Source organism: Saccostrea cucullata, unplaced genomic scaffold, assembly GCF_032062105.1.
Source record: "Saccostrea cucullata isolate Sc308-1 unplaced genomic scaffold, CSIRO_AGI_Scuc_v1 ctg99, whole genome shotgun sequence".
NCBI classification, from domain to species: Eukaryota; Metazoa; Mollusca; class Bivalvia; order Ostreida; family Ostreidae; genus Saccostrea; species Saccostrea cuccullata.
The window spans coordinates 221241-245446 of record NW_026939269.1 but is presented as its reverse complement, the minus strand read 5'-3'; the positions used below and the strand labels follow the sequence as shown (position 1 = coordinate 245446).

The following is a 24206-nucleotide window of genomic DNA, read 5'->3' as shown; positions in this document are numbered from 1 at the left end:
TGCCGTTGGATACCTTTTTAATTTCCTTCGTTATTCTGTGGTCGAAAAACGTAACTTTACATTATGTTCATCTTTAATTTGATTTTTTTTTTCTAATTAAAGATGTTAATTTTGTCAATCTTTCATATTCGTATATTCAGTGAAAGTATTCGAATATATTCGAATATTCGATTGATAAATGTGGAAATACATGTAACAAACAGTATTCGAGCTCAAAAGCCAATTAAACATTAAAAATAGGAGCGGAGCAAACACAGACCTCCAAAAAAATCAGAGGTGGGATCAGGTACCATGGGGGAGTGAGCATCGTTTGCCGACAGGTCAAACTCGCCGCGTGTTCCGTGTCATGTTCGGGAGAAAACGGATAAATCCGTCGACAACTCGGTGTGTAAATAATAGCTTAACAATCAGTATGAGAAGGTCAGTCAGCATTTGACTTAATGGTAAATTGTAGTTGCTGACAAGGTCATTGCATCGACCACAGAACTTACGAAATGACTAAACGACAATGCTGATATTCTTGCTTCATCAACTTGTGTGTCAATAACTTACCTTGTTTTAGAAACAGTTCATACCTACAACATACCCTTCCGTATCGAGATATACTCGTAAAGTCCGGTATGTAGGTGACATAGAGAATAATAAATACCCTCTGTCGATTTTTCCATGAAATCCTGGCTTACGATTGGTTGAAGTCTGTCACGTGAAGACGGTGGAGGGCCCGGTCAGTTGTAAAGGGTATGTATTATTATTACGTCACAAACACAAACGTTACGTATATATAGGCACATGATAAGCGTGATGAAGCATTTAGCAGAGAAAACCATATATAAACTACAGATAAAACGTAAATGTTTCATCGGTGGGGTATTGTGACGTCAGGCATATTGCATATGCAAAAATCCTGTATTTATTCCGCCTCGCCAGGTATGAAATTTACTAAAGGTATATTGTTGTCACTAAAAGAAGTATGTAACTAATAATACCCTTTCCATATCACATCTTGTATCAGCCCGAGCCACCAATATCAGCCAGAGGGCCGAAGGCAGAGGAAAGGGTATGTATTATTATGTTATTACATATTTAGTAATAAAATAGAGAACACATTAAGTTGTGAAGAAAATAATAGATAACTATGCACGGACTTCAATTCTTACAATGTACACGGTCTATTGTCTCATACAGTTTGGGTTTGTTTCTACATGTACTTCTATTTCAAATGTCCCTTATCCGTAATTGAAAATAATCTATTATTTGTCAATTAGATTATCCTTACATTCAAAAAGTTAAACTTAAGAGAATTATGTAACAACCAAAATATGTGTATGATCACAAGTACTGTTTTTTTAAAGGTTTAATTTACTAAAGGTGTAATATTGATCCGTATCAGCCCTGCAAATCCATATCAGTCGTGCAGGGCTGATACGGCTATTGTGACGTCAGGCGTATTGCATATGCAAAAATCCTGCATTTATTACTAAGTATGAAATAAAAAGGTTTATTATATGACTGAATAATTTCCATCTCCCTGATTGGCTGAGATCCAATTGTTTTAAAAAATACTATTTTGCAAATGAAAAATGACAATCCAGGTGATTACAAGGATTTTTTTCCTCTACATTGATCTAAAAATAGATCGGGAAATTCCAAATTGACACAAATTGTTTTGGAAAGCTATTTAAACGGCTATGACCTTTTTAAAAAATATTTTTATAAGTGTGAAAAATAGTTTTTTATGTTGTTGATTTTGGTAAAAATTTGTTATTTCAAATGTTCCAAAAGTTCCTTGCAAAATCTATCCTATATCCAAGATCTGCTTATATATATTTTTTTTCATGACATATATTGTTTCATAAAAAAAGTGGTAAGTTTTTCCATTCTAATTCTGTTCTCTCTTATTTGGCTAGGACTTAATTAAATGCAAACAGGTAATAAGCTGTATAATTTATCAGTGAATCATATAATAAAACAATTATTGTATATTTGTTTGTAAGGATTTTATGAAGTTTCGGAATCCAATTTAGAAATGACAAGAGAAAGAGGTTTGGTCGAACATTGAATAATAAACTGTGTCATTACAAATATGTGTCATCCTACTCTCATGCCGGGTTTTGTATCTTATCTGGAAGTAATATCGAATGTGGACCGTAGGGTACAGTGAGGAATTTTACATTTGATAATTATTTGTTACTATTTACAAAAATGATTGATTAAAGTGTATACAACCAGGATTTAATTTCAACAAATGATATCTACAGAAGCTCATGCTTCATATGCAGCAAGTTGTCTAAAATTGTTTTACGCGGTGTAGATTGAAATATATATCATGAATCATAATTTTGCTTATTAAGAGATATGATTTTTTTTTAATCTTTGACATTCGTATACCAAAACAAATCAGCAAAAAAATATCTACAAGTATTTAGAAGAAAATGCGGAAATCACGTTAAAATTAAGAGGGTCGTTTTCCTTACCTGATTTGTAACTCAAATTATGTACAAGATATACTCACGTTCCAAATATCAGCTCAATATTTGAAAGAATTCAGAAAAGTGTGAAAAACAGTTAGGACAGATTGAGAGACAGAATGAGACAGGCGGACAGACGAGAAGGAAACATATAGTCCCCTCCGGATTCATCGGTAGTGGACCAATAATGAGCCTTATAACAAAATTGTTAAAAACATTATTCATGTTGGTTCTCTTGCAAATTTTTTATATATTTTTTTGTATACATGACCTTTATAAGATCATGCTTGCATTGATCAACATTCTTAATTAGAATGCTAGTAAATGTTTCTTATCTTAAGAAACACTCAGCTACTAACTGTTTCTAATACTGCATACTGGTTGGCATTGTTACATTTAGTGAATAGACTCGTTCTGTGCCGATGTCACAATTACACACAGTTAAAAATGGTCATTAATAGTCATGGAAATGAAAATGAAATGTACATCACATCCTACATTCATGTTCATGTTGAGTCACTATTGTACTTGCAGTAGGTCCTCAACAAAACATATTCAAAGAAGAGAATTGTGTAATTTAATAAGTAATGTTTGTAATGCAATGAAATTCAGTAGCGGTAATTGATTCATAAATAGTAAATGTAAGTTGTTGATGAGTTGAATGTTGTGATCATAAAGAAGAGAATTGCTCTGTGACGTTTTTAGCCGGGCTTATTGCTCAAAGAGCAATTGCCGGCTTATGTGATCCTGTTCAAGGCAGGATGTTGAGCCATTTTAAAGTTACGTGCAAAAATATAGTTCTTACTCTCAACCGCTTTTGAAAACGCTAAATAAAGCAACAAAAATAAAACGAAGTTTTATCTATATAAAATAAACATTAGTAGTAATGTTTGAAAATTTCATAAATCAAAGAACATAGTTCATTAGCGTAAGGATTTTTGATAATCAGTGTTACCGTAGTTCTCTACATGTACGAGGAAAAGCAGGAGAGGGAACCAGACTGGCCTGTTTGTTTACATTTTTTAATTCTGATTCTGACACAGTGTTTATCAATATTGAGTTTTAAAATAATTTTTTCATCAGAATATAAACGTGATTCATAATTTTGGATACTTTGATATTTTTTAGCTGACACATGTTACAAAGTTTGTTTATAATTTTGGATACTTATGGCGAAAATCATTGTATTGAATCTTTACATCTTTACAAAGTTCATTGTTCTTTAATATATTCAACTCCCACTGAAAACGACGAGATCTACATTTATTGCTATTTAAATAAGAACCACCTGAATTGCTTGACTAAGGTCTTAAAACTTTAAAGAATCTTTTGAATTCTAGAGTTACCCCAAAGGGAAGAGGTTAGTCCCCACCATATAAAAACAAGAAATCTTTGTTGACTTAAATCATTACAAATCTGAGTTTTCATAGGAAAAATAACACCCGCTTATCTTTTCACGTAGTATTTGCAGTTAAAAGAGGCGAGTGTGTACCCATCGCATTATGTGCATTAAGACAGCTGAATGAGATGTCACTATAGAATTCAAGAAATATCTTATTCCTTTTATAAACATTCTAATAAATAAACAAAACTAGTCCCCGATTTCATTTCATGGGCCATTTTTGATTTGGGATTGAGAAGAAACAGTATATAGGGGAAAACAGTAACTTAATTCATCCATACACAATGGAAACTGCACAAATCATTATAATCGTACTAATCATTTCTGGGATTGTTTGTATTAGTGTGTCTTTAGGGACGGGTATTATGAGCTTGTTAGAAGATTATTGGATAGATTATGCCTATAGCACCACTGTATCGACCACCGTGTCAGGTCTGCCCGCCACGGTGGTGGCTGTGGCCAAAGCCAACATCGGCCTGTTTACTACCTGTTATAACATCGATACGACAACCACCGTCAGTACAGGCTTCAGTACGATCACCACCAACCAGAACTCTAATGCCTGTGTTGGCTCTGAAACCACAGGTTACATCAGCAAAGGTTTGTGCAAATGATTCTAACTTTGTGCCCTGAAAAATTCATTTTGTCCATTGCTTGACCATTGATGAAAGATAATACATATCAATTTGCAAGACTAAAAACCACCCGACTATTAAACCAATCATTTGAAGAAAATTATATTAATATCGCAGACACTGTTTCTGATACAGGGCTAAAAATGTCTTATTTCATTTTTTAACGTTTCTATAGATGTCTCACATATGCAGCACTGAATGATACACTCGTGCAATTTGAACTATAGAAAGACAAGAGCTTGTAATCTTAACTCACTTTTTCTCATTTTGTCAGTATGAATTTTCTGGTCTATTTGCAAATAAAACATTCTAAAGACTCTGTAAGTAATTATTAAAAAATTTTGGGATAAAAATTCTATTAACCCCTTCCATGGCAAAGATTTTAAGCATTTCTAGACAAATTCATATTAAGATTTCAATGCATTTTTTCGGGAATTTCTTGTAATTTTTGTATATACCAATGTATATATATTCTGAAAGCAGGTATTGTGTAGTTTCCGAAAATGATTATAAGAATATAATTTTAGTTGCCATGGCAACGAAATGCACAATAATCATGCTTGAATTCCCATTTATTCAAGAATGAGTTTCATTTTGGTTTTCCTTTGCTCAGTTGAATATATTTAAAAATAGTGTATTATTGTGTTGAAAATTATGAGCATGTTGTACATTTTTTTTATTAAATCAAATTTAAAGTATTCTAGAGAAATGGGGTAGGGTTGGTAGGTACATGTAGTCACCAGAATTTAGCATTTTTACATATTAGATGTTACCACCGCATTGATTTCGATAATGGCAAACATCGCTCGAATAGTGCACAAAGTTTAAGTCAAGCTAGCAAAATACTGGTACAACCAATAAAAATTTTCTGTACATTATTTTATTGTAATTATGTTTTCTTTCTAACGGTGCAAAAATTATTCTGATATTTGCAGTATTAACGAAGTTATGAATGTTTGAACACAATAAACTCGCTTTTCAAATCAGATGCGTAGAAATGCGTATATGCCATGGAAGGGCTTATCATGGATTTTTTTTTTTATTTTAAATATATTGCAATTTAGAACTAAGAAGAAAACCACTTTTTTATCGCAACACTTCTGTCCTCACTTACAGTATTAACGACAAGCGTTTCATAATAAGCAGATTCATACTAACATAAAAAACATCGAAAACTTTTCGTAACCAAATCTTTATTTCAATTCTTCACACGTTTCAAATTTTTATTTTTAAAAAAGTTCAAGGTTTTGAAGAATTTGAACAACAAAAAATGAAAATCTTGTAAACGATAAAAAAATATATTATTAGGCCATTATTTTATTCCTTAAATTGTCTACGATTTTTCCCTTTATGACAAGGAGCACGAAGCAGGTTTTATCCGTTAACAGGGAATGAATACTCCTCCTAGGCACTTGATCCCATTTCTGGAATTTCCATGGATCCATGTTTATGTTCTATTTACAGATTGATACGGTTAAGAGAGATTTTTAGAACTCGCACTATTTTTAGCTTTACCTTTTTCATACTAACCAATAGTAATAGTCAATTGAAACGATACAAATTGTAAGCAGAGCAAATACATACCTCTAAAACATCTTAGATCAAATTAGATACCATGAATGAGTTAGACATTTCCTGTTCACTGATTACATTCGAGGATGCATGCTTTTTGCAATGTTCGGGGAAAATTCGTAGATAATTCATTGCAAAAATTATGGCCTAACAATTTGTAAATTGTTGGGAAAAGTCTGTCAATAATTGAATTAACGTACATGGAACACTTATTTGCAAATACGGTCATTGTATCAACCATGCATAGACTTTACAGAATGTTGACCTCATTACAGACACCTGATATCCTTGTATCATCAACTTATTTGTGAAAAGTTTTTCTCGTTCTTGAAATTGTTTGTAAAGAGAATATGCTATTGTACATCAAATCATATCGGAAACTCTAATTTTATAATATAAGAATATTTTGCTACATAAATATGAGAAAAAGAGATAGAAATGTTGAATTCATCAAGTGAATTTATTTGTTTGCCATTTTTTTAATATACACATAAGAAACAGGTTTAATTTGTCATCCTCTCTGATGTCTTCCACTTCAATGGGAGTATACAATAATACATGCTTTATCAATGTGCCATGGGTAAATAGTTTATACTTGTATTCGTCTTAATTACATATCAGTTTAGTTTTCAATGCGTTTCAAACCATGGGGTAAGAAATTACTTCGCTCAAGTGTTAGAAATTATAATTTTGTTGTTTTGGCTCACTTATTTTATACAAATTGAGGCCTTTCTTTATTAAGTGAAGACTACGAAATATTCCGTCTATATGATTAAAACCAAGGGCTTAGGTTAATTGTAAAAGGGATTGCTTATTCCATCTGAACACCTGCATCCCACCGCTGGAATTTCTGAGGGATCTGTGTTTTATGTCCTGTTTACAGATTTGTATTGGTTGAAGAGTACTGTGCAACAATATATACTGAAAGGAAAAAGAAACGCATAGTAAACTTTTGAATTTAATTATAACAATACTTTCGCATATGCTTTCCAGTAATGTCAATTTAATTTATCTTTTATCAACAATTAACAAAATCTTGTGTGACTTGTGTGAATTTGACTGATAATTCATGTTATTGGAATTGATATAACGATACCCCCCCCCCTCCAATTTTTTTTTAATTCTCAACATCTCCCTTGCACATCAGTAAAAGCCTTGATTCTCCTGTGCATTGAGTTCATCAGAACATTTATCTTTCTCATAGGGTTATTATTATTCAACCCTTCCAACGGTAGTCTTAATGGTTGAGAGAAGCCGTAACATTCTGAAGCCAACAAATCCCCTCGCCTATGAATCCCACGAATTTTTGATTTAGGATAGAATTTACAGGATCCTGCTGGTTTGGTACACGTGAATGTTTGTAAGAAAGTCTCGATAAACATTGGCTACAGTTTCCCAGTGTGAACATCTAAAAACGTTACGCATACGACGCATGCGTGCGTGTGTGAGAGTGAAACAGTTGCCAAGCTCTCGGACTAAATTAGAAAAGAGAGTTTCTGTCAATTTTAGGGTGAATGTTACGAGTTTGATTGCCTACAGTATAAATATCGGTTTCAGTGATAATGCCTAAATGTTTAACTAAGACGGCATGAGGAAAAATCCTATCTTGATGTAACATTGTTACGAGCTAACGTCACCGTTTTGGTTGGTTGGAAACCTTTTAAGTTACTCTCTGACCGAGAAAAGCTTTTTTGGTTGAAAAGTTAAAATCAAACTACACAGCAACATGTTGTTGCCTTTTTATTCGCTTATGCAATTCAAATACTAGACCCAATGTAACTTCCGTCAGTCATACCATGATTGCAAGAAATTTATATTGACTGCAAATATGCAAAAACAATGTCTATAACTCTACTGCATCGTTTGGCACTACAAAATGTGATCACCAAATTGTCATCGTCAATATGCGCGTGTTTTTGGCTTTTTATCACTTTCCAAACGTGACGCCATACATTTCATGTGTCATGTTGTAAATTTTGAATTTACCGAGTGGCAGTAGATACAAAATTTACAAGTTGTCATGTTGTAAATTTTGTATCTACTGCCACCCGGTAAATTCAAAATTTACAACATGACACATGGTTGAGTAATTTTGACCACAGATTTTAGTGCAAATTAACCAAAATACACATCTTACAAATTTTCATAATTTTCGGCCAATAGTTAAAAAATATTCGCACATTATGCTCTCATGCGTTACTTTTTCCTTTCAGCATACATGTATTCGAGAAGTGGTGTAAATCACATGTGGATACTTAAAAATGCCAAGGCACTTTTGGAAAATTTGAAATCACAAAATTTTACCATAATCAATAGATTAAAAACTTACGAATTTTCAACTTTATTCACAACCATTCCCCACGATATATTAAATTCCGGGATTTTTGATTTCATTGACAGCTGCTTTTTCAATAAAAAGGGAACTCGTAAATTAACTTACCTTGCCATTGGTCATTTGCCAAATTATTTTTATTATAAAAACATTATACTACATTATATTGTACACAAAACTACTCTGAAGTTGACATCAAAAAGATGCTAGAGTTTCTGAGTGGTAAAATCTTTGTCGTTTTTGGAGACTAGGTCTTTCAACAATCTACTGAATTCCCGTGCGTACCAATAGCGCCTTTTATAAGCAGACCTATATTTGTATTCATATGAAGCAGAATTTGTCCAAAATCTTACAGGTGAAAAGAAAAGACTTGCTAGGGCCTTCAACTCAATATTTAGATATATCGACGACGTATTGTCAATTAACAATGGTTATTCCCATTCTTATGTCGATACGATATATCCTGATGAGCTTGAAATTAAAGATACCACAGAGTCTGACAAAATATGTTTCATATTTGGGTATTTTACTTGAAAAATTAAGGCCGTTCCAAGTTTTTTTCTATGTTTAGCGTCCGCGTGCGCCTTGGTTTTTGACACCCCATATCAGAAAAAAAAACAACATCAGGAGTCCTGAAATTGATTAATTTAGTTGATTTTGTTTTTTTACTTTTGTCAATTTTCTCCAAATAAGTCTGTATATTATGTCATATTGGGTGTTTTTAAGCATTTAATGTCTTCGTTTTGCTAAAGAATAAATATTTCTTCTATTAAAGCACTTTAGTGAGATCAAATCATTTGAAGGGCGTCATTTTTATGACTTTTAAACATCTGTTTTATGTTTTGGCTTGTGTGTTTTTTGCAAATAGGTAGATAGGTTTTTGAAAGATGGGTGGACGCTAAATTGAGAAAAAAACTGGAATGGCCAAATGGTAATTTAACAAAGCTCAATGATAATTTGATGAGTTTAACTTTTCAATAATCAACTTAACTTACCAATGCAGCAATATACCTTCATCACCTTCATCATCTGCGTAAAGAGTTTATATCTCTCGGTTGATTCGATATACAAGAGTATGTTCTACGTACAGGTGTACGAGGGGCGTTCAATAAATAACGTCATTGGAGCTCGGAAACAAACAAAAAACGCTTTTCTACGATAAAGTCCTAATAATTTAACTAAAATATTCTCCTTTAATTGAAACACATGTCTATAACATTTTCATTCAATTTCCAACTGTTTTTAGAACACATTTTTGAGTATGACCCTTCTTATACTGGAATATGGCGAAGCTATGATTTGCTGTACTTGTTTTTTACTTTCTGATAGATGTTTTTTTCTAAGTTTGGGAAATGAAACAAGTCAAAGGTTGAAAGATCCTACAAATTTTGCTGGTTTGACAAAACATTAACTTTTTTGTTTATCCCCAAAACTCCTTTACTCTTCATGGCCTGTGGGTTTGGACGCTGTTATGATTGATTGATTGATTGTATATTGTTTAACGTCCCTCTTAAGAATCGCTGTTATGAAGAAATTTAATGTACTGAATTCCTCATTCTGTTTCTTTCCTTTCAAAAACCTTTCAATATTTTTGCAAAAAATTTGTTTTCTAGACACCTCCATAAATTGAACTTCCTCCCTGAATATGAATTTGAACAACAAGACCGCTAATATTTAAGAAAATAGCATATAAAACTGTTTTTGTGCTCTTGCAGTTCTTTGCTTTTCTTAGGCCTTTGCAGTTTTGTCAAGTGCATCTTACTGTAAATTTGTTTTTAAGGTTTAAAGCAAAATGGATTCAAGTTTCATTATCTGTTTGAATTTCAGACAAAAGTGGATAAGTACATTTTTTGATTTTTTAAAATTAATTGATTAGATATTCCTACACGCTGTCGTTTTCACTCATTTTTCAAAATATAGGGTGACCTTTGAGCATTTAACCTTTTTACTATCAGATGTTTCTTTAAGACAGTGTGAACTACCCCCGAAATCATTTTTATCAATTTTGCTATGTGTCGTAAAGTCAATGAAACATAATCAATGATAATTTGTTGAATTTTCGCAAATCTACATTGGTTGTTGTTGCCAAGGACGGTACCCATTTTTGATGCCCATTATATAATTATTTTCTATTAAAATCTACTTGTTCACGTGTCTATAAAACAGCCATTGGTTGTTGAAAATTTCCTATATTTCAGTTAATATATTTTTGGGATAATTACAAGTTTTACAGCTGCTTTAATGAAGCGTTTAATTTTACTTTAGTTTTTTGATTCTTGACCATTCATTTTTAATGCAGTGTCTCGAATAGCCCTTGTTTTCCAGCTTCCCACAAAGAAATAATGCGATGAAAAGTGGTCACATCAACAGTTATCAATTCATTAAAGATTGAAAGAAAGTCAAGCTTAATGTCATATGACTTCTATGTTGTATGTCATCGAGCTAATGACATTATTTATTGAACGCCCCTCGTATGTACAATTTTAAAACGTGGAAAATTATTGACAAAAAGTTGAACAAGAATATAAGCAGTCTCGTTTAAAACCATCATTTCGTAAGTTCTATGGTCGACACAATGACCTTGTCAGCAAATACAATAATTATTTATCATTTAGTCAAATGCTGACTGACCTTTTGCATACTAATTGTTAGTCCATTATTCTACACTGAATTGAAGGATTTTTTCCATTATTTCCCGATCATGACAAGGAGCACACGGTGGAAGTGACCGGTCGGCAGGGGATGCTCACTCCTCCATGGCACCTGATCCCACCTCTGATGTTTTGAAGGTGTTTCGAAGGTCCGTGTTTGTTCTTCTCCAATTTTGCATGTTTAATGGACCTTTCAGCTTGAATATGTTCGTTATCTCTGTATATTTCATTGTAGTTTTTTAGATTCACTGTTCACTAATTAATTTCATCTTTTTTATATGTCTAAATATCGAATTGAATGCCTTAGCAAAAAATTTTTCTTTTCATATAAACTTTTAAAAAAAATAAATTCTGTCCCATATAAAAACAGGTCTATTGATAACGAAGCATAAAAGGAATTCCAACAGATCAACTGAAGATTTATCTCCAAAAACTACATAGATATCATCAGTCAGAAACTCTAATAATCTTTTTAACATCCCTTTGCAGGACTTTGTGAATAATCAGAACTTTGAATATTTGCAGTTGACTATTGACAACATATATGGATTTACAAGTTTAAGTGTTTCTTTAAGAAGCAGTTTTTTGTATTGCCAAATGTAATTGAGATAGTAGTAGTTTAAGGTGTTAAAATGCCACATGTCTTTATTACATCAATCTTGGTAAATACTGTAATTTCAACATATATTGTTGTTGTAATTTAAAGTATCCACATCTTTTTAACAACTTTCTCTTAAAATGCCGTTGAATTTTTTGTGACGAGTAATATTTCAGATATAAAAACCAAAGTTTTATTTAATAAAGTTCTGGGTTTTTTTCTACATTAGTTTAAAATCTTTGATATTTAACAGAAGTCAATCAAATAACATCTTACACTACCGAAATTAATACTGATTAGTTGTGACATAAGTCTAAAAGACGGAAATTGAAGAAAGAAACAGGTGAAAATTTTACAGATGATTTTTTTTATAAATGGCAGATTTATCAGTGGACCTAGTCCTTAAACGGTTCATTTTTCGCATCAAAAAATTTGCTCTAGAATATTAAAGAAAGAGAAAACCACTTTAAGTTAATTTTTATTTAAAGTATAATTTTCAAATTTTTAGGTCCAATAATAGAATTTTTAAATTAACTTAGTGGCTTCTTCAAAGGGTTGAAAACAATATACGGAGATGCGTCGCTCAACTTTACGAGTAAATAGCTCTAAATCTATCTAGTGATCCAGATGGTCATATCAACAAGCCAGTAATGCAAATGTAAAATTACCAATATCTTGGCCTCTGAACAAAAAAGCCTCATGACTGAAAGTATTTTAAATAGGCAAAGATGTGTATACATGGGTTACTAATATACCAAGATCTATGTTTTTCTTTTGCATTACATGTTATTTCAGAAAATAAAATCATTTTAATAACTTAGATTGCCTACCGAGACAATTGACAAAAAGGTGCAAGACGGTTTTATTGACGCTGACTCCTTCGAGAGTAGAAGTTCATGAGGGAAGAATTATGTTAAGGTTTTCTGTAAATACAGTTTAATCTATTTGCATTGTTAAAACTTAAAAACCTTTGTGAGAAGAATATGATAACCTAATTCCTAGAGAAAACTGTAACAAAATTAATCATAAAGGCCTCCATGTGAAATGTTTACTCTAGTGATCTCCAACGTGGTCAAAACAAACATTTTGTTGTTTAGTAATCAAAACAATGAAACAGTTATATCCATGTTAAACATCAATCGAAGCAGTGAAGGACTTCTGATTGGTGTTATTCTTTGTTTTCTGCAGTTAACCACATATTTAACATCAAACAGTAAATAAAGGCAGACAATTTTATATCAGAAGGAAAAGGAAAAATAAAAGGGGTACCTTTTTGTACTTAAATTGTGACTTATAAAGCTTATTAATCTGATTTCGTTCATTTTGATGAACAAGTATCAATCCTTGGCACAATTTTTAAAATAAATTAAGACCTTAGACCTTTTGGAGAGATAAATAAACATACTCCTTGAAAGTTAGGTGCTAATGCGTATTTAGGTTGTCTTCATTTGCAGATTTTTTTAGGCTTCAATTTAATCTTAACGTTTAAATGCTGACTTTTTGGCTCAGGTTGGACCGTCTTTCCCATATTACGTTCATAGGGGGGGGGGGGGGGGGGGGTTAGACGTTTGTAAATTTAACCTATGTTCAAACTTTATTTAAGAATCAAAGCTTCAGTTTTTATTTTCTTTCTTTTCCTGATTTTTTCTCTTTAATCGGAAATTATATATGGTATATACTGACCTTTCATTACATTTTCGTTAAAATTTATAAATCGACAAGTTTAAAATATCGTGAGAAAGGGATGAAACTAGAAATACATTATGGGTTTAGAATTTTGTAGGGTTATTTAGGAGAGGGCATTGTAAGTTAATGAAGAAAGGAAATAACAATTTGTCTTGATCATTAGTAGATATTTATAACATTGAAACAGAAAGTTTTCACGAAGGTTACTAAAATGTCGTATACATTTAGATAAATGGTCTTGCATCACTGGCATGAAGACAATATGAACATTTTATGTTTAATGCCATTATATCAAATCACCGGTAATTCCAAGAAATTTCTTTTGGCATATATTGAATTTTATATTCGGTGAAAAAATGGTCCGTAATTTTAGTCACAAAATTAGGGACTAAATCCTCATGAATAGTTTACTCTAGCAAACAAAGACTGGACACATGTATCAAGTTTTTGACACGACAATATCTTACTTAATTTTATTTGCCTTAAGATTTGATTCACCGGTCAGTGATCATACTGTTTTTAATACTGGCGAATTGATAAAATAGGGGAAGACTATTTAACACGTACTGTATGTTAAATGGTGGCCTAATTCTTCTTCAAAATTTATGTTCAAATATTGATACTTACTTGTATTTAATCCTCTCTAGAATTCCATAATCTAAATGGAAATTCTCTCTGTCCTCCAAACTTTTTTTTTCTTTTAGAAAAACTATATATAGCGTTAGATCTTATAATAGCAAAAAATGTTCTAATGAAAATTAAATCTTTATGTTGAAACAAAAAACAATGACCTAGATGATAGACTATTAACAAGATCACCATTTTTCATGTTAAAAATGTTTTAACGTTAGAAATCATACACTTACTATTAACTGTAACATAGGGAAGCAACAATTACATGTTAGGTGAATTTGATTTCGATGATTGGAATTTTATATATGTACACTTTTTAAAACGCAAAAAGTTAAGTCATCAAGCTTTTTCATTTATAAAACATACAGACGAGAACAGGTCAAAAACACGGACGTCTAGAAACATTTTCTTGTTTGCAGAAAGGCCTTGCCAAGTTGACTAGCTTGTTTTTTTGACAAGACGGGCACAAACCGTATCACAGTGAAGAATTAAGAGGGGGTATCAGTTAAATATAAAATTACGGATATAAAACTTTGCGAAAAAAAGAAAAGGTCTCTCATTTAAGTAAATGACAAAAATTAAAATAAGAAAAACATACGCATCATTCTATAAAAGATAAAATTGTTGGCATCTTATCCCTAAATACCTTAATATACAATACCTTAATATATAATATCATTATTGATTCTTTAAAAAGGTACCGATCAAAAAGACTATCGTCGGATACCCACAAGTAATCTCATCTGAAACTCACGCCCGTTAATGAGTTGAAGATCACCGAGGGTGACCGACAATGTACAATAAACATCTAGCTTAACTTTCTGTCTAATTAAATGTGCGTGTAATTTCCATTACCCCTTTTGCCAATTTGCGCCCATATTTCACTTTAAGGATAAAAATTTATCTTAAGACAGTAGGCCCCAAGACCTTAAATTGAGGACAGACTTTAGTCAAAATTTCAAATATATATAACTTTTGAAATAATTCTGCAAATGAGACAAAATTTTCACTATATCTTTGAATTTATTGTTATACTATTAATCTATTTGGAGCACATACCTTTATGTTAAAAATAACTCAAGGTATTCAAAATCAAAATTTGGACATACTCAGTAAGTCTCTTCTCAGTTTATGGTCTTGGGGCCAGATTACTCTCTCTAGATCTGCTTCCGCCTCTGTGTAATGGTCATTAATTCTAACTCACCGACCTAGAGAATTGTCTCTCCCCGGGCCCTTTCTTTTTCTCCAGATTTGATATCTTCAATGTTCAGATGAGAAAGGATGATACTATAAAAGTAAAATATGCTGAAAAAAGTGAATGGAGAAAATACAAATCTGAAACTGCATAGGGTTGACATTTGTTTTTAAAAATTCAGTTCATTGCCACTTAGATTCATAAAAACTGGCATTTAACCATTGTACAGAATGAATTTATGATGAAATTAATCAAATACGGTATACTTTCTTGTTACCTATGAGTATCTCGTATTGTAGGCTCGTTTGGTCAGAAACATATATCATTTTGCCCTCTGTTTTTACAGACACAGTAACTCTGATACAGGAAGTGGGTAAGGCTGCTGCGGCCCTCATTGGTTTGGCTCTGCTGAGTGGAATCGTTATTCTGGTTCTCTTCTTTATCAACAAGCTCGCCAAACCTGTCTGTTTCGTTTCCCTGACGCCAGCTGTTTTTGCTCTCGTATCCAGTAAGTTCTTGTCTGAAGCTGAGATCTGCGAATATGAAGTTGTGAGAAATATAATAATTTGTATTTATATTCGATGGAATGTTTAGTTAATGAAGAATTAAATTGTAAATGATCATTAGAAAATTAATATTGTAGGCTCGTAATTTTAATTTTATTATCTAAATTTAAAAAACGGTTGGATATTCACATGAATTTTTGAGTGTCTTTAAGTCTCTAAACTCTATAAACATATACACTTCTTTATTATTTAGAACAAAAAACTCAAAATCTCAAAAAACAAATTCAGAGACCCATGGGCATTCATAGGTCACCTTAGTATCATGAATTAAGTTTTCCACATTATCCTGAAGATAAAAGCTAGCTGTGTGTCAAATAAATAAGCCTTCCTAAAGATTATTTTTGATAGTTCATTTTGTCGAAAAAAAAAAAAAAGCTTTAAATTGAGCAATTATTCCTTAACGAAGGTATATAAACGAAAGGATTGTAATATTTTTCTTGAAAATAACCTTGACCTTTTTTTTAGAAATGGCACATGACAAACAAAGACACACGGAAGGGATAGTAATTTATCACCTTTGTGGCTAAAAAATATATCATTATGTCATTTGGTTTAAAGGGTGTAAATGGAAGGAGCTATTTTGTTGTCTAATAGCCAACATCGGAACTATTATTTCGTCTTTAATTCCGTCGCGGTTTTAATATTTAGTGTGTCTAACGAGATCTCGTGTTTGGCGTGAACTTGGGCAACATTTTGTAAACAAGGACGCGCTGCTGAACTTGTCATGTCTTATGATGTCAAATAACCGCGTCTTACCAGCAAATAACCATGGTAAATTACCATTGTATTGCCGTGGGATGTAACAATGACTCCAAGAAATCTAACAGACTCAGTAAATACCCGCATATGGTAGATAAAAATGGAAATGTTGTCAATTTTTATGTATTGCCTTCCGCAACTAAAAATCCAAAACTTCGGCGCCAGTGGATAAATGCGGTACGTCGTAAAAACTTCAAACCTAGTAACACAGATCATTGGCACGCAGTATGCTCCAGACATTTTGTAGATGGAAGACCCACTGACACTAACCCAATACCAACTTTATTTGAATATAATAACTACATGCATGACCAGGCCCAGGGTCAAGGAAAGAGGAAAACATTGACTTCAAAATACAACAGTACTTCATCTTCCCAGGGGTTTGTATTTTAGCTTCCCGATCAATGATAATTTTACATAAAAATGTGATACCCATATTTCTATTATCAGATTATAAGGCCAAACGAAAATATATTCTTGTTTCCTGTTCCCTGACCAAAAAAGAAATAGGGTAGGTAGGTAGGGAAAAAATTATTTTCAAAGCTCAATGGATGGAGAATATGTATCATGTAATAACAAGAAAACAGTATGTTTACACTTTACAGAGCAGGTTTACAGTCTTCACAACAATTCTTATTCAGCACATGCCCTTCGGGCATGTATACCGATAATTTTAACCCAGCCCATTGAAATTTGTACATGCCCTACTCAAAATTCATTCATATAATATATATATAGCAGATATGATTGAGCATCAAAAACATAAGGTTTTTTTTATTAGCTATAACTAAGGACAGTGTTTCTGTTTTTAAATTCTCTCGATCTTAAGATTAAATTGTTTTCAGAGTTTTGAATCAACCATGACATACCTGTCTGCCATTTTTCTTTTGCGATTTTGTTCACATGCTGGTGGTTTGTTGGCCGGTTTAGCTGAACAGAATTTATATATAGCAAGTTTACACGAATAACTGGGTTATGGCAGAAGAAATGACAAATAAACATTGCGAGTCGAAAGAAAAATCAACACATGCCCTTCGGGCATGTAATTTGAGAATTTTAAAATGCCCGCTGGCAAATTTACCAGGTCCCGGGCATGGGGCACCCAGGTTATTTCGAAGACTGGGTTTATTAATAAAGATTTATAAAATAAAGGTATCCTGTGCACTTTATATTGTTGGTTGACTTTAGTATTTCAGGAAAATAGCCCCCCCCCCCCCCCCCAAATGAATATAAAAAAAAAATTACGGTTGCAGGGTAAAATGTTAGGGTAGCTTGGGTGACAGGAAACAAGAGTACATATTAATTTTTTGCGTAAAGCATATATTCAATATAATTTGCATGAATAAACAATATCTAAATTTCATTCAGAAACACACACACACAAATATCTTTTTATATCGTATGAATTATGTTGTAATAAAAACTGTTAATCAAACATTTTACATGCAGAAATGAAAGTCACTCTGAAGGAAAAAAACAAAGGATTTCACAGACTAGTGTATTTGTCCAGCCAGTACCAGTGGCAGAGTTATATCAAGGCATACAGCATGAAATCATTATTCCTGACAAGGAAGGAGGAAAAGGTTGGAAGACACAGTTTTCTTAAAAATAACTTAAAACATAACACTTCTTTGATTTTGTTTAAAAAGTTTGTCATTTATCTATGTTTTTTTTCTATTATCAGAAATGTTTGGATTAAAGAAACTTGCATACCGTAATCAATAATATCAAATATACCCAAAAAGATCATAACCAGTATATTTTCATATGCATAAAAATATGCTTTTGTATTTGTATTTTTCTTTCACAGTTCCAATTACAACTGATACACCATATTCCCTACCTGGTATCATGCAACATGACCACCCATATGTAGCGAGTCCTGTGTCAGGTTCATCTCATCCTAGTGACACAGACTGGGCAGATGCTGATACCCAAATAACAAATTTGGAACATGAAAATAGGCATCTGAAGGTATTTTTACAGCAGAGCAATTGTTTTTTTTTTTATTATTTCATGTTATGTCACATAAATACATGTACAGGGTGTTTGAGCAAATATGTATTCTCTATTGTTTTTAATGTTTGTTTAAAAAAAAATTTAATGTGTGCTTAACTTTGTAGGTTCATTGTGAACAACTCGAGGAGAGGATAGTGGCTTTTAAAGAGGAAAACACACAACTGAAAAATCAGTTAAATGAAAGTGAAAGACAAAGAAAGGAAGTTGAATCCAAACTTCAAAACAAGGACAAACTTTTCCGAGAGATTTTAATAGATAAACTAACGAAGTGTGACAACCATGTAAGACTTTTTCTTGGGCTGCCTTCTCTTCTGTTTTTAAAGGGATTGTTCGACATATTGAATGGTGCAGCTTCCAGTATGAAGTATTGGACTCGTAGATCATCAAGTCATGAAAAAAAGTGGCACTCAGGAAATTTAAGGAGACCTGGGAAGCAAAGAAAACTGCAGTTATTTGAAGAATTCATTTTGGCACTACTTCGTCTGCGTTTAGGCCTGAACACCATGTTCTGTTCAGTTTTGTTTGCGTGTCTCAGTCCACAGTTTCTTCCATATTCACCACATGGATGTGTTTCCTAGATCAGCAATTAAAACCATTACTTAAGTGGCCATCGATGCAAAAAATAAAAAAGCATATGCCTCTTTCCTTCCGTTTAAAATACCCAAACACAAGAGTCATAATTGATGCAACAGAGATCTTTGTTCAACGTCCGAGGAATCCTTCAGCTCAGAGCAGAACTTGGTCAAATTACAAAAACAAGAACACTTTCAAAGCACTGGTTGGGATTTCACCAAATGGGGCCTTTACATTCATATCTGAATTATGGTCTGGAAACATTTCAGATCGCAGCATTACTCTGAGAAGTGGATTTCTAGATCTTATTCAGCGAGGTGATCATGTTATGGCAGATCGCGGATTCCTAATTAATGACCTCCTTCTTCAAAGGGGAGCCCAGCTGAATATGCCACCATTTTGTCGGCCATGTCAGTATGGAAAAGGCAAATACTTGACATCTAAACAAATTAAGGAGTCAAAAAACATTGCCTCATTGCGCATTCATGTGGAGCGTGCAATTCAGAGACTGAAAAGTTACAAATTCTTTGATGGTATTATGTACATAAAATCATTGTCTGTTGCAAATCAAGCCTTACAAGTAGCGGGTATTTTTTGTAATTTTATGGCTCCCCTTGTCAGCAAAGTTCAGAAAAAATAAGATTTTCTAACTAAGTAAATAAAATACCATGATTATTGTTTGCAAGTGCTATAACATTACAAGTGCAACAACTTAAATTTTGTTGCAAAAGTTCATTCTTTCACATTATTTATTTGATATTTATATAGTTTACTGTTTTGAATGAAGGAAGTTTTATGTTAGTGTTATCTGTTATGTACAGTTATATTGACATATCTATTATCACAGGTTTACTGATTAAAAGTTTATATGAAGGACAAATCTTTTTTATCAATGTTCCGTAATGCTGCACTAAGTCTGCAATATTCAAAGCATGTAGGAAAAAATGACTGATTTGGATATGTTTTGAACAATTTCTTTAATTTTTTAAATATAAATTGCATAATAATAAATTCAGTTGATGATGATTTTTGGAAATATAAATGTCTTATAAAACTTGACAATTTTTTCTTTCATACATTCCCATATTTGTCCATTGAAGAACACTCTTTCAGAAAAAATTCCTGAGTGTGTGTACAAAATAAAATCACAATAGGTACGTTTTGTAACAGCCATTTGACACATCATTTGACAATAATATGGTGAGTTACTGTTTTTCCTTAAAACAGGAAATCCATTTCTTAGTTCAAAATTTTTTAAATCACATGCTGCTGCCTCCTTTGGATTTTTATCTTTATACTTGTATGGACATTTAATTTCGAGGCACCCTGGTAAACAACAATCACACTCTAGTAAACCATCTGGTGAGGCACCAATGAAAGGAAGCTCATCATCGATTATCAGGCCTGCACTGGAATATCTTAGATTAGTGTGAATTTTCCCATTTAACTCCAAATACATATCTCTAGCTTTTGCTTCATATTTTCTACCATGTACAAGTGCAGGAATACAATTAGATTCTGAAGTAGCATAATTTTTACAAAGAATTTGTGTAACAAGGCTACCATTTTCATTCCGACCACTGAAATGCAGGCAGTTAAACACAGATGATGCTGTAATGCGACCTGCTCTTTGATGATGCCATACATCTGATGAGTTTTGAGCAACTGTACATTTTGAAATTTTGACTGCAAGATTTCTGTCAAAATAAACTCTAAGACCATCAACAAATTCTTCAAAGGAAGCATTTGGATTCATCATATAAAAATTTTGAGCAAATTCAGTCACATTCTCACACACACTTTCTTCAAATTCATACTCAGAGTCAGAACTATCAGATAGGGTATATGCTGCACATGCAGCCAATTTTTCTGCTTTTAAAAGTTTGTATATATCTTTTTCAGTTCGATTGTTTAATTGTTCATTAGTAACAGGTGTGTATTCTTCATCACATGCCATGGGCTGAGGTTGGTTGTTTGGTTGCTGTCTTAGATCAAGGTCAGTAATTTTTACTGGTCTTGTTGACCTCACAGGATTTGTCCACTTAGCCTTTTTATCAGTGACACCAATCTCTGTTCGATCATTCAGTCCTAGGCAAAATTGTTGAAGTCCAAACAGCAAAGCAGCAATATGCTTACATGTACCATCACCACTACAAAAAAATTATGGTACTGCTATTTATATTATGAAGTCAAAATATGCCATCTTTATTCATGCTTTGATACCTTTGCTATCGTTAAAAAAAATACCATTTATACATGCAGAATTTTAATTTTGCAAATTGTTGAATGCTTTAAAAAATATATTATACTTATTTAAAAAATCATTACAGCTTTTCTTCTGAAAAACAGTTAGTTATTTCCGCAATCTGATAATTTTTTCTTTTAAAAACATTGGATAGAAAATTCTGATCTGTATAAATATAAAATGCCTATAGAGCAGCCAACATATAAGAAAAACACTGATATCATTTCACAACCTAGAATTATAATTTCAATCCAATGTTTTCTCAAACGTCCGCGACGAATTATTGTATAATAGATCTAGTACATACGCAACACATGTGCACTCTCCAGAGACAATTGTTCCATTCTCTTGTACCAACAGCCACATTTTGTAGGGCTCGACTGTCTGTCGTTCCTCTGGAGTGGATGAACCTCTGATATAGCAGAGATTAGAGTCGAGTTTGGACATGGCCACGTTACTAATGTGACCATTTGAATGCAAGCGGTAGCTGTTGTCAGATTTGTAATTTTTCAGTCTTTCATTTGTCCACAGGCAACTGGTTTTTAAATAATACTGAATATCATACGCCTCAATGGACGGTATTTTATCTAAACAATCATCCCATTTAATATTTGGGGAATTGGGATGTGGATATGTTACGCCATGGACAGTCCTACGTTTCAGTCGATCTGCAGATTCTTGTGCTAAATCGCATTTTGGCTGCAAATTTTGTCTACACGCTTCGCGAGCTAAGTCTAATAACTCATGTTTTCTGTAGCCCGATACCCTTATACCACGATCTGTCAAAAATTTCTTTAAATCGGGCAAAGAATTTTGCACAAGAAATGATTCGTTCCCTGCCATTAGATTAGCTACCGATTTGTTTACAAAAGTTGCCCAAGTTACGCGTCATTTTTGTGACTTCTTTTTTAAAAGAGTTCCACAATTTTGGAGTTCCGATATTCGGTTTTTCAAAATAAAAAGAGCAGTTAACATTTATTTATAGTGTACTAGGGAAATTCAATCAGAAAAACACATGTAACTAGGAGTACTATTTTTTTTCCAGCTGTGATGATTTTGGCGGCCATTCTGATTCTTAACGACTCACTGGTTTCCGGAATGTCCCTGGGAGCCACGGCTACCTTCGGATACGTTGCCACGGTGTTTGCCTTCGTGTCCACAGTAACGTATTCAATTGCAGCAGCTCTCATCATTAAAATGGCCATCGACGCCTCTAAAACTAAGGTGACGCAAGTCACTCCACAGGACGACGAAAAGAAATCTCAGTCAGACCTGAAGTGAGACGCTTGGTGATGGAAGCCGTCTGTGATATTCCTGTACTTATTATTTATTTACATATTTTGTGATATTTGAAATACGAACCTTTGCTCAAATGACGATTCTATTAAGAAAAAAATATGGTGTCAAAAACGGTACTTTGACTATGGATTAATATTGACAAAAATGTAACAGTAAGTTCTCAAGTTTGATCAATCTTTGATTTTTGTTGTTTACATTTATTTATTAAACATTTATATTGCATGTATTCATATTTTCTTTTGAGATTATTTATGTGTCTTTTCTGTCATGAACATAAAGAAGTATGCAACATTTATAAGTCAAATAAAGGGATTATGACAGTATGTTTTTTCAAGGAGTTACATGTATATTAATATACGAGTATATACAGTGTATGGATAAGTTTTGTAATGAATTTTAGCTTTGGTCAGTATTAAAGAATAATTTTACTTTATTGTCCACATACATGTACTACATTGCAAAACCTCAATAACTCTCTCTTCAAATTCAATGGTTTCTTGTCAACGTTCTAAACAAACCTGCAATGCATTGTACTTTATTATAAACAGTAATGAATACAAAATATATAATACATTGTACATAAGTATGCATTTTGTGGAGAGTAAATAAGCGCTTTTCTATTATCTTATGTTTTTCTTTTCGAAAAGTGTACACTTAGTGGTTCTCTTTTATCAATACTTCTAGCGAAAATACATGATTTTGTTTTCGATTCAAAAATGAAGTCTTTTGGATTTTAGATATTTAGATTTCATATATATTTGACAAGTTATGCCTTTGTTTTGTGAATGAACAAGAATGTTTGAGGAAGCACATGTGTTACCCGCTTCATAGCAACCCTGAAGACTGAGATTAATATAAAGATGATTATTCATTAATTTGCTATTGATTAGAATTATACGTATTTCAGGTATTTGCCTGCAAAGAACTCCTCGGATTGAAATTTCGATATATATAAAATCTGAAAAAGTAAAAAAATTGATTCCCCATACCTTAAAGCTAAAGGGAATAATTTTGGGGGTTTGTTTTCTATTGAAGCGTGTTTTAAAATTCAGCTTTCCTAAAAAAGAAATTTCAGTCTGTTTTTATTGCAATGGTTGACTAGCATACAGTTTCAGTTTTGAAGTACTGTGTTATGAGCTCATAGCCCTGTAATTTAAATGCAATTTATCAAAACCTGCCTCTCAAAATTCAAAAGGCAAAAATTTACTGTCCGAAAGGTGTCAAAGGTTAAGACAAAATGAACTGTCAAGCTGGAATTTTTCAAAATATTTAGTGGCAAACAATGGGCATACTAAATAGCATCTATAGATTTATCTTTGAAATGTCAAAAATGTGTTGTATATGTATATTAATTCCTTTGAAAAGTAGAGCAAAAGTTCAAGGTTCACGAGGTCGGTACATATATGTAACAACAGCATTTTACGTACGCTAAATTGTTAAGCAATGCATGTACAAACTATACCTCTCAAAGGGTATAACAGGCACAAAGATGGACAGACAGATAGATGCCAGTAGAATTGTCCCTTAGTGATGCTCTGCTTTGCAAATGACAAAAGAAATCTTACTCCTTTTT

General features: G+C 32.6%; 1 protein-coding gene across 1 annotated transcript; it reads left to right on the top strand.

The window, feature by feature from the left end:
* The first annotated feature begins 4154 nt into the window (after positions 1 to 4154).
* On the top strand, positions 4155 to 22615 carry LOC134252684 (uncharacterized). The gene is made up of 3 exons (XM_062735181.1): positions 4155 to 4470; positions 15519 to 15680; positions 22380 to 22615. The coding sequence occupies exons 1-3, from the start codon at positions 4155 to 4157 to the stop codon at positions 22613 to 22615; spliced, it is 714 nt and encodes a 237-aa protein (XP_062591165.1).
* Positions 22616 to 24206: the final 1591 nt, after the last annotated feature.

Bases quoted from the DNA above. Each gene is read 5' to 3' on its own strand.
- LOC134252684 (XM_062735181.1), top strand. From the start codon at position 4,155: ATGGAAACTGCACAAATCATTATAATCGTACTAATCATTTCTGGGATT. The intron at 4,471-15,518 runs GTTTGTGCAAAT...CTGTTTTTACAG, and splicing joins CACAGGTTACATCAGCAAAG to ACACAGTAACTCTGATACAG. The intron at 15,681-22,379 runs GTAAGTTCTTGT...TTTTTTTTCCAG, and splicing joins TGTTTTTGCTCTCGTATCCA to CTGTGATGATTTTGGCGGCC.